The sequence below is a fragment of the Cryptotermes secundus genome, unplaced genomic scaffold (assembly GCF_002891405.2).
Source record: "Cryptotermes secundus unplaced genomic scaffold, Csec_1.0 scaffold46, whole genome shotgun sequence".
Lineage (NCBI taxonomy): Eukaryota > Metazoa > Arthropoda > Insecta > Blattodea > Kalotermitidae > Cryptotermes > Cryptotermes secundus.
In genome coordinates, this window is record NW_019726221.1 from 451,603 (window position 1) to 464,087 (window position 12,485).

General features: G+C 42.9%; 1 protein-coding gene across 1 annotated transcript in view; it reads left to right on the forward strand.

Annotated features, from left to right (window-relative positions):
• The window catches only part of LOC111863844 (fibrillin-2), a 202,012-nt gene that overhangs the window by 92,287 nt on the left and 97,240 nt on the right, over positions 1 to 12,485 (forward strand). Inside the window, exon 2 of the mRNA XM_023850590.2 lies at positions 6,278 to 6,360. Coding sequence (XP_023706358.1) covers positions 6,278 to 6,360 — 83 coding nt within the window. The remainder of the gene's footprint in view (positions 1 to 6,277; positions 6,361 to 12,485) is intronic.

Below are 12,485 nucleotides of genomic sequence, written 5' to 3' on the forward strand. Positions count from 1 at the left end.
CTCGGAGGATGGATGTACGTATTTTTATAGCGGCCTGATCCCCTTTCTAAGGAATCCTACCGAACGTCAATAAAGATTCTGAAACCCGACAAATGGCAGGCCTTGCATCTCATTGGTCTGTTGTGCCATAGAAGAAGAATATTTTGGCGCATAGACCAATTGCTAGGCAACGAAGAATTTTTCAGTAACATGCTATATGTGTGCGAAATGTACGTCCACTTGCCGAAAGACCAAACATATTCACAAGAGACAAACCCATCCTATCGCCAGAGAGGATGTTGCATAAAGATTATTACCGCAAGAGTTCAGTTGAGAAATAAATTGCTGGTGGTGGGTCTCAAGGGTCTTGACGCCAAGACTAACTCATTGGCGGCAAACCGTCAGTCATAAAGTAATTTTGGCTTTGATTGACAGTTCAGTTGGAGGAATAGTGTGATCAGAAGTCGAGACTGTCCAGTCGGAGATCATGACTTGTGAAATGTTGTAATAAGTTTTATAAAGGCCTAATAAATTCGATTATCAAATCCAAAAATTAACGCAAACCCCTAACACGCTACAATGTTTTACAGGGCTTACGTCATGTTAGTGCAGGCAGTTCCCTTCACGCTTGTACTTCGAAGCTTAATTTAAAATTCAAGAGACTGCCGGGTTAATGTTTATGTTTTGCATGCATTTCAAGCATCTTCATAAGAGCGGCAGGATTGGTCGTGTGCAGTTTTGTAAAAACGCAATTGTAACTGAATGCGGTGAGAAGATTATGTCAGTAACCGTGAAGGGGTTGTAACCGCAGGCACCACCATATCCTCCCATCTAAAGTCAGGGGTGTACAACTGCTATCTAGCAAAGCCATGCGCTGCGTATATTAAAATGGTGCGACATCAATATGGTGTTAGTGTGCGTGAGTATTGTCTGTTGGTTGTTTGACGACTCTGTCAATATCTCAGGCTGTATAGCATCTAAGACCGCCTCTATGGTCAGGTGGTCAGAGTTCCTGGCTACAGATCCAGAGGTCCGGGTCCGATTCCCGGCGCTACTAGATTCTTCTGGGAAGTAGTGGGTCTGGAACGGGGCCCACTCAGCCTCATGAGGATAATTGAGGAGCTATTTCAAGGAAATAGCGGCTCCGGTCTAGAAAACCTAGATCAACGGCCGTGGGGAACCGGTGCGCTGACCACGCGACACCCTCTATCCGCTAAAGTTGTTCGCCGACAAGCGGCGGTAGCTCGGTCGGTATAGTTCACTTGCGGACTAAAACTACGGAGTTTGTTTGTTCTGCTTTTTTGTTTGTATAGCATCAAATGGTATGATGATTGGTGACTAATTAATTGGAAAGGGTGTGGGAACAAACACTCATGACTATTTGAGGCACTATCCCGGTATCTGCTTGAAGGGTCCGAAGAAAATCATGAAAAAACTTGCTAAGATAGTCGGTTTTCCTGCCGAGATTCGAAACGGGTGTCTCACGAATGCATGTGGGAAATGTTACGGCTTGAGCCAGCTCTGTCAGTCGTGTAATAAGAATGAGCCACTCTATTAAAGATCTTAGGCTTCCAGAAATCAAACTGTGAACCCGGGCCGCCGCGGTGGGAAGCCAGCGACTAACCGCTTGAACTATGGCGCTGCCAAAACATAAGTATATCCGTATTTATGAGTCTTCGGTTTGTACGTTTTCACATGTCCTTACGTCATCATTGTTCCTAAGAATATTCTGTATTTATGCTTCGCACATGCGCAGTTCTGTCTCTTTTTACATTCCACATAAAGAAGCAGGAGAGCATGCTGGCCTATTGGAAACGCTCTACACTCGTATTCCGTGGTACCTGGTTGGAATCTCAACCAGAATACCTCCTCTTCTGATTGAGGTTTTTCTTGATTTGCCTCAGGCCTTCCAGGTGATGATTAGGTCCCGGTCACTTCTTACCAAATCCTATCCATGTTGTCGTATATGTACGAGTCACCGTAGCATTTGGCGGCTTTGCGGTGGGCTGATCTCCCGTCCAAGGAGTCCTACCGCATGCCTATAGATTTTTCTTTTTTATTGGCGCTACAGCCCTCATTTGGGCCTAGGCCTACCTCCATGAAACTCTCCGTTCACTTTGGTTTTACTAGATCTTAGACATACGGTAGGACTCCTTGAGCGGGTGATCCGCTCGTCGCAAGGCCTCTACCTGCACACAAACATCCATGCCCTGAGTGGGATTCGAACCCACGATCCCGGCTTCCGAACGAGCGAAGACAGTCTGCCTATAGATTAAGAATCTGAAAAGGCAGCCAAAGTCCACAAGGGCTGTAGAGCCATAAATAGCGACCTCATGAATTACGATATAGGTCTATGTGTAAACTTAACTTAACATGTCAATGTTAAGCCTAAACTTATCCTCCATTCTGATGCAGTTTCGGCTAGTCTAGTAGGCCCATTAAACTAAGTCTGTGACAGAACTCTGGAGTTCAGTACGACTGTAATAATGTAAAGTCTGTGAAAGTCTCAGTCAGGATAGTAATAAGTTCGACTGAGATTCGAAGTGGATACCTCCCGCATACAAATACTCAAATAATATTAAAATGGATCGTATGGCAACAGGATGTGAAAAGTGTGGACTGGATTCAGCTGTTCAGAGTATGACCTTGTGGGTTGTCTTGAAGTTTGAGGCAGCAGGTCCTTCGGAACGGTGGTAACCGGACTGTACGGTGTCATAACGTAGAACATTATAAACGTTCACCTCCATGAAAAGTTCGGGAATTTGTGAAAATGGTAAGGAAACTTTGGGTTCAACAAAAGTAGGAATTTTGGCAAGTCCAAAAAGACCTTTCCCGTGGTCTTATAGTCCATCCACTTTAAGAACCAGGGCGCGTCGTGCCTTGTGTAGGCATCCCTACGGAAGAGAATTCCTGTGCACATTTTTTTTAATTTCCTACCGGATTTTGAGTAGTGGAGGTATGTTGAAAAGAGAATTTGGTAAGTTTCTAATGGCGACGTAACAGTCTACGTCACTACCCGGCGATGACGAGCCCTCGCTCCCGCAGTGGATGAAGCATAGTTGTGCTAGTTATGAATGAACTGCGCGGGAGGAGTTGACTGAAAAAGAAACCTCCGTGGCATGTAATCCGCAGGTGAACTATACCGACCGAGCGACCGCCGCTTGTCGGCGAAGTCGGTGCCAGCTTTTGCGGATAGAGGGTGACGCGCGGTCAGCGCAACGGATCCCCACGGCCGTTAATCTCGGTTTTCTAGACCGGAGCCGCTATTTCCTGGAAATAGCTCCACAATTATCCTCACAATGCTGAGTGGACCCCGTTCCCCACAACTTCTGAGAAAATCTGGTAGCGTCGGGTATCGAACCCTGGGCCTCTGGATCTGTAGGCAGGAACTTTCCCATAATTGGAGCGCAAAAACATGAGACGAGAAACTATGGAACGTGATATCGGTCATAACGGAGAGAAACTTGTAACGACAGAACAATATTTCTGGCTTGCATGGATATCCCTGACATCTGAACTACAGCAGATAGGTCGTGTGTCACACCGCAACACTTGTGATGTTACGGGCACTAGTTCTACTGGCCATTCAGTATGTGGTTTCTGCTCACGTATAAACCGTGTAATTAATATTACCATATTAAGTAACGCTATCCATCTTTTGAATATGCAGTCATATTCTCGAGGCTTTCTTTTACGGTATTCATTTGACAGAACAGAAGTTCATGGAGGTAGGCCTAGGCCCACTGGGGCTGTAGTGCCAAGGGGAAATTTGACAGAACTGTATTTATGCCAGCTGTAATGCCGTGTAGTCCGGTAGAACTCCACCGAACTTACTGACTCCGTATTCAAAATAAAAGAAAGAATAAATAAACTACCAAGAAAGAAGGGGACAATTTTTTTGTTGCTTTTACTCTTTGATCCTGAAGATGGAGGCAGTACGTTTCTCCGAAAGTCGTTGGATTTGTGTCACACTACACCACGTTACATTCCTAATGGTGAAGTGCCACATTTTAAAAAATCTGTTAGCTGTCTTTATATTATGATTCTGTCCTGCATTCTGGTGACGAGACAGTAACATATACATAGTTTTCTCTGTGTTTACTTCTAGACCAACCTCCTTACTAGCGTCAATTAAAGTTTGTGTGTTTCTCTTTGTGGTATTTATATAATCACCCAGTAGATTCACATAATCGGCATAAACTTGCAGCTGATGTGTCCCATTTAATTTCAGTCTCACCTGGTTTTCCTGGACCTTCCTAATGGCACAGTCTAAAGCCGGGTATCGACTGCGCGCGGCTGCCGCGCGAGGGAGTGTTCATTACCTTGACTCGCAAAGTCGATACCATGTTGCCGCGCGTGTCGAGCCAAATCGGATCAGTTCTTTGTCCCGCGGCAAAGGGATTTCAGTGTGTTGTGCTCTTTCAGTTGAGACGGTTTTGCGGCTTCTGAGGAACTGGGGAACAGCATCGATCAAGAGCCGCACCCGGCTGCCGCACTTCGCTGCTGGACACGAACACGGTAAACAGACGAATGAGTTTGCCTCGCACGAACAGCTGTGCGCGGCAGCCACGCGCAATCGATACCCAGCCTAAAGCAACGTTTCAGATATAGTGACGATAAAACATCTCCTTGTTTTAGACCATTCTGGATAGGACAATTAACATACAAAAGATTACCTATACGAATTTTATAATGTTTTGTTTCATTACTTGTTTCACTGGTACCCCAAACTCTATGAGGATATTAATGCTTCCCTCCTAACTGAATCATAGGCTTTCTTGAAGTCTACGAATAGCTGATGCGCTGTCTCATTGTAGTTCCATTTTTTTCTCCAGTATCTGACGAATGCATAAAATGTGACCAGTGGTTGATCTGTTGTTAACAGCAAGTGACACACACTCAACTAATCCAACACCGTAAAAAGTTTCCCGCCCGAAGTAGTTTCCAATGCCTCCGGTAGATGGGGGAAGTATTAGGTACCACTGCCAGAGGAGGGGGGACCTCTCTGCCAGAAAGGGACTAACTATTAGATGCCGCTGCCAGTAGAAGGTTGGAACCTCGCTGGCAGAAAGGGGCTGATAGTAAGCACCAGTACCGGTAGGGTATGGAGACAGTAGAAATTAAAAGGGGGACGCACAATGGACCAATAACTGGTCTAAATGCACGGGGAAGCCCACCCCCTCAATACTGAATACTGAATCCAACACCGTGGAAATGTACAAACCGTTGGAGCATGTGATAACTAAAATAGCATTACGACGACATCCGTAAGAACTGCACTAAACAACACGCAAAACCGACGCCGCAGGAGGAAAACAGCGAGAGATATGTTAACGATGAGCCATGCGCCCAAACAAAATCCTTTTGTTAATAGATGACGGCAAGTGGAACAGCATTGACATAAAGAAAGCAGTCTTTTGGGATTTGNGACATATTTTAATTTGGAATCAATTCATTTTAAATATAGTGGAAAATACAGCGTAATGGTAAACAGTTGCCTGATGATGGCCGGGTACAACCGAAGTTTCTAGCAAAGAGGGGGAGTAAATGATAAAATAAGTGATAAGTTAGGGCAACAGGATCCTGAAATACCGTCTTCATGGAATTAGTTAGTTTACGGCACAAAACATAACATTTTCTTTTATAATTTGTTCCCTGTTCCGTGACGTATAGGCACAGATCTTGGCAGATTTACATTTTAGCGATTGCAGCTCCTCTACTCTTTAAGAGAGTGACAGTTATTCCCCGAAATGAACATAACGTAACATTTTCAGTTTAGCGTGTTTTTAACGTCCCAATTAAACAACTTTCCTTATTATGACAAGCATTCTCTCAACATTAAGCCATTTGCGACTGGCCTGTTGGCTTCACATTCAAAACATGAAGCTATTTATATTCAACACATCCTTGCCCCTACATATTTTCGTAAGAGTAACAAAAGGTAAAAGTAAATTTGTACCTGTGCTTAATTAATTAAATCCCAGGCCATGAAGTCGTATTGGGAATGGTGCTATAGCTACACCGTTCTTGACTTCGGCACTAGATGGGGGTGAGTGGTTAGCTTCACGCCTTGGTTGCTTTACCCCCGGAGAAAGAGCCCCCCCCCCACGTCCAATTGGATAGGAGGCTGGATGAGTCACAGAGAAATGAAGTAAAAAAGACCTCTTAAATCAAAGGCTTGTACCATTTCCCCACTCTTCATACGACAAGAAGCGTAGCACATTGACTTACGGATACAGATTAATCATGGTGGTTGTGCAATCACAGCTGAAATGAATAAACCTTTCCTCTGTTGCAGACCGAACGTTTGTAGATCGAGATATCGAAATTACTGCTGCCCTGGGTGGACGATTAAAGTGTCTACAGGACTCTGCGTTGTACGTAAGTACACCATTCACTATAAATTTAAATGAAGTTCCCTAACGCTCATCACTCCTAAACCATGAACTTCGTATTCTGTCTTCGTTTCGCTCTGTAGCTGCGTATTACAGTATATTGTGAACAATAGTTAGGAGACTTCTGAGTAATCTTTCAGTCATCTGAAAAGCCTTTGAAAGGATGATAAATATTGGTATTGAGGAGTCTATTTACATTTCTCCGACCCTCCACTCTGCTATTATTTAGCCTGTATTACCCTGATGTCCAAAACATAGCTGCAGTTTGTGCTCTGAGAGAATAATTATGGTTATATACATGTAATTAAAATTCATAAATCCTGGAAAGTAAGAACTAGAGATGTTAATATAGTAAGGCAGTTTTAACCGCCTACGCTGAAGTCTGTTTACCGAGCCGTTGCCTAGAAGAGGATTGCATAACCTCGTTGTTCCATTGTCATGCGCGCACATCGTAAGGCGCCTATCGGTCCGCTACCTAACAACGCTCCGGTAGTCCACGTTAAAGTATTTTATTCGTTTTTTTTATTGTGGTAATCAGTGGTTTAATTTCATTATCAAATAATTAGTTTTTCTCCTTAAATGAATTAAAAAAACAGTTGGGATAATTTTTAGATCTCAAATAAAATGTGGCTAGACGTGTAGCCTCAGCACGTGACAATGAGAATATCAACGGAAACAGACTTTTCGTGAAGAACGCATAAACAGCCAGAACATATCGTAAAGGGACAGGCAATCGTCATGATCATAATTAGGATGAGGACTAAAGGCAATGACAGTCTGAAGTTAGTTTCAGATCAAGGACAAGTGGTGCTTCGTAATTTTCAGGAGTGACCACAGGATATTCACAAGCCAGTGAAATTATTGATGTGCAGTTCAGTCCTGTAGCCTGTTTATTTACGTGGTGGCTGAATAGTCCAAAAACAAGTAACAGAATAAGCATAAGAAAAGTTGGGAACCGACAAAACATGTATAAAAATAAAGGCAAAAGACAAAACAAGGCAACTTGTGTCACTCAGACAATTATATAAATTCAATAAGTGCAATCGCTCAGCCATTTGGCAGCGAGGGAAAAATATATACTTACATTCATATTGAATACAGTAATATTTTAATAAGAACAAAGAACCACTATAAAACACGATTAAGGAAAACAGTTTTGGTTCCAAATGCGTCAACGTCCCTGCAAACAATATTATCAGCTGAAGAGCATATTCACAAGGGCAGCTCTTTCTTGAGGAATAAACATCGATCAAGGCTGGTCACGGTAGCTCGCTCGGAAGCCGGGATCGTGGGTTCCAGTCCCACTAAAGCATGGATGTTTGGTAGATGTATGTGTTTGTGTACAGGTAGAGGCCTTGCGACGAGCTGATCACCCGCCCAAGGAGTCCTACCGAATGTGTAAGATCTAGTAAACCCGAAGTGAAACGGAGAGTTTCATGGAGGTAGGCCAAGGCCAAAATTGGGCTGCAGCCCCAAAGGGGGGGGGGAACTTTGATCAAAGCAAAGTCTCTGATATGCTGAACAGGAACTCGAGGACCAGCAGTTTCCAAAAGAGATGGACAGAGTGCAGAACCAAAGTGGGCTTGAAGAAGGAACAGTTCGTCAAGGTGTGTTACTTCCTCTTATGTAATGTAACATGTGCAGTTTTACGTGCCCCAAGACATAATTGTGAAAGGTAAAATAGATAAAGTTATCCCTGTGTTTATTTATTTAACTACCACATCATAAAGACGTGTGGGGAATGGGGGTATAGCTCCACTATTCTTGACTTTTGCAGTGGACGAAGGTGAGTTCTCAGCTTCACCTCCTGGCCGCTTTAGCCCTGGGAAAGAGGGCCCGTTATCTATTAGATAGAAGGCTGAGTGCACCCCAGAGCCGATCTGGACGTTGTTAAATAGAAAAAACTCCCTTGCCCCCGGCCGGGAACCGAACCCCGGATGTCCAGCCCGCAGCAAGTCGATATACCGATTGAGCTACCCCGACTAGCTATGAGGCGTAATGGACATGGGGAAAGAAACAATTAAATGAGAGGGCTGCAAACTTCTGCTGGATGCGTTCCAGTTTGTTGGCATCAACAGAGGCATTAGAGTTCCAGACAACTCCATTACATATGCTACGTCTGTTAGGACTAACCGCATAATAATAATAGTAATTCAGTTCAGTTATTATTTAGTTACGTGTAAACGTAATAGCCCAGAAGCCAGTTACGAAGTTAGAACAAGTAAGAAGAACGAAACAACAACAAAATGCAAACAAAATACAAAACAAGGCAGTATATAATAATTTCAAAAGTAATAATAATAATAATAATAATAATTTAATTTTAACAGGTTTCCAGCCCAACGGCCAATCATAATGTAATCAGAAACAAGAAGACAGATAAAACGAGCACATACACACACAGACAAAAGAAAGATACGTGTTATAACAATAATCTTACGTAGTATGCAACTGGGGAATGTAAATCTCTTCGCTATATCAGTTCCTGTAATCACACAGAAGAGGAATATGTGAGGGACTGGAGGCCCTGCTGAGTGGCAATAAAATTATGTCTTTAATTGTCTTTTTTCGGTGTGAATGATGAATTAAGGATTTTTTTTTCAGTTGATTCCCATCCCAGGTCTCTTTCCTCTTTGCCTTCCAGATATTATTACTTATATGTACCGTCTGCTTTAACATTGACATCTCTATAGATTTTGCCAACAGAGGGTATATATGGGTTTCATATAATTATCATAATAAACAGCGACTGCTTCCCTAAACATCATTGACAGATTTGTCTTCGTAATTAGAACATTATGTTTTCTGTTTTTTAATGCTAGTGGGGTGGGACTAAGTCCCTTGTACTGCGGCCACTTCTGGCCTATTGTACCAGCCCCAGATGATAGGTGAGGGTGATTGTGGAGCAATTGGTGCAATGAAGATTGGCAGGGGAAACTGAAGTACTCGGAGAAAACCTGCCCGAGCGCCACTTTGTCCACCACAAATCCCACTTGACCAGACCCGGGATCGAACCCGGGCCGCCGCGATAGGAAGCCAGCGACTAACCGCTTGAGCTATGGCGCGGCCTCATTTAACCCATAAATCTCACAAATACTTCTGTAGGCAAGCGTTTTATTATCGTTGAAAAGGTACTAAAAGAAATCGCCGTTTACGATATATATTTATGTGTTCCGAAGTATTAGACACTGTATATGTTAACAGAACACGACAGTTGAATATATTTTCATGTCATCTTACGAATTTCACAGGTCATTTGCACCATGCCATGTTCCTGTATCATAATTTTCCAGTTTCTTTAAAACGTTCTTGAATTAAAGTTGCATATTTTTTATAGTATGTGACCATACAGAATTTGAAATCTTGCAATATATACATTCTCACACCTTACAAGCTCACATGGTTTCCATGTTGATGTTGTTCAGTGCATAAAGTCTGTGAAGGTGAGGCATGACATTCATCTCCATTTTGACGAAAGTCGGCCAGATGCTGCCTACTCGTATATAATAATCAGGGCCCGGATTTTGATGACCTGAAAATATTTAAAAAAGACCTATAAAATGACAGAAAAAATCCAGAAAAATGACCTAAAATATGACCCAAAAATGTAATATGCAGGGCTCGGCTTTTGATGGCCTGAAAATATTTAAAAAATGACCTAGGAAATGACCGAAAAAATCCAGAAAAATGACCTAAAGGAGAAAAGAAAGAACACTTCGCTTCCATGTTATTCACATTTCAGAAAACATATGAAGAAAAATTCCCTAAAATGACCAAAAATGACAAGAAATACCCTTAAATGTCAAAAAAATTACCCCCAAAATGAAAAAATTATCTTAAACCTAAAAATGTCAAAAAATTACCTATAAAATTTACATTTCTGTAACCAGCAGCTCATATCCGAGATTTATATATTTAAGAGCATCGCATAGGATACAAGGATAAAAAGAGATGACATGTCATCAAAATCCGGACCCTGGTTATAATATTGATTTCTGAAATTCAATAAGAGGACAGACAGACAATTGCGGGTCTCCTGTATACATTCTTAAGAAGCAGCCCTGTTCCTTTAGAAGACCAGGCATTCATTTTAATTCAATACCACGTGTTTTCATCTCTTTCATTAATATTGCCCCACGCAGGCTACAGACTATCCCAGCGGTTTACCTCGGCTGGAAACAAGTATACGGTAATCTTATCTCACAAGGCCTAATGCAATGAATGGTTGTCTGATTGCTTATACAAAATATTACTCTGCCACACAAGCGGACAAATTAAAATCAGAGGTTAATTATGGCTGCCGTTATCCCCAAATTAGCAGACGAGAGGAATATAGTCTGCTTGTCTCTGAATTGCCGACCGTATTCAGCATTAAAATCATCTTCTCCGTCTTTCTCATTTCTTGGTATACTCGGGCGGACCGCCTCTGTGGTCTGGTGGTCAGAGTTCCTGGCTACAGATCCAGAGGTCCGGGTTTGATTCCCGGCGCTACCAGTTTTTTTTTATAAATAGTGGGTCTGGAACGGGGTCCGCTCAGCCTCGTGAGGGTAATTGAGGAGCTGTTTCAAGGAAATAGCAGCTCCGGTCTAGAAAACCGAAATAAACGGCCGTGGGGATCCGTTGCGCTGACTACGCGAGACCCCCTATCCGCAAAAGTTTGCACTAACTTCGCCGACAAGCGGCGGTCGCTCGGTCGGTATAGTTCGCTTGCGGACTAAAACCACAGAGTTCGTTGTTTTGTCAGTATCGAGACTACATATAGCGTCGGTGATAGGATGTGTAATGAATATGAAGCAGTTAGTAGAATGTGAACTGGCAGGAGAAACCGAAGTACTCGTAGAAAACGTTCCCCACTGTCACGTTATCCACCACAAATGCCACATGACCTGGAATCCAACCCGGACGGCCGCGGTGGGAAGCCGGCAGCTAATCTCCTGAACTACGTTTTACTTGCCAGTTCAGTTCTACCGCCATGTTTCTGATTGTGCTCTGACGGCTTCAACTTGCAGCAGCACAGATTTTATTCGGGAGCTCAAATGAAAATTTCAGAACAGAATTGATATCTTGCGACCGAGCTGACTGGGAGTGTGTGAAAAAAAAAAACAGCGGCACTTGACTGCCTTCCGCCAATACGAAAATCGCGTAAATAGCCTCTGGTTAACGAATAAGACGGAAGTGACTTATTTGCCAGCAGATATACCCTTTGAAGTGTTTATTCATATTTACGTATGGTCTTCAAGGTTATGACTCCGGTAGTCTTGTTACTGGATGTCAGAGTTTCAAAGGAACATGGTGCTTCCATCTTCGGAGATAAAGTCAGCTAGTTAACTAGTTCTACCATTCAGTCCAGAACCTTCTGTCTTCTCGTCTGTTGTCCAAAAACAAAAATTAGAATATACAAAACTATAATTTTGCCTGTGGTTCTGTATGGGTGTGAAACTTGGTCTCTGACATTAAGGGAGGAACATAGACTGAGGGTGTTTGAGAACAGGGTGTTGAGGAGAATATTTGGACCAAAGAGAGATGAAATCACAGTAGGTTGGAGAAAACTGCATAATGAGGAGCTTCATAACTTGTACTCTTCTCCAAGTATAAGTAGAATGATCAAGTCGAGGAGGATGAGGTGGGCAGGTCATGTAGCACGAATGGGGGAGACGAGGAATACGTTTAGGATATTGGTGTGAAAGCCAGAAGGAAAGAGACCACAAGGAAGACCAAGGCGTAGGTGGGTGGAAAATATTAGAATGGATCTTAGAGAGATAGGATGGGATGGGATGGATTGGCTAGATCTGGTTCAGGATAGGGACCAATGGAGGGCTCTTGTGAACACGGTAATGAACCTTCGAGTTCCATAAAATGCTGGGAAATTCTTGAGTAGCTGCGGAATTAGCGGCTCATCAAGAAGGGCTCGGCTCCATGAGTAAGTAAGTAAGTTAACTAGTTAGGTAGCTGCCGACTTCAGCCCTGAATTTGGAAGCGGCAGTGTCCATTAGCATATTTTATCGCCAAAAGTACTGATCGAATTTCGATTAAATTTAGTGATGAAGAATGTACACCAAACTTTTTTGGGCGAATTCAGACCAGGGCCCTGAATGGGCTCGAAGAGCCATT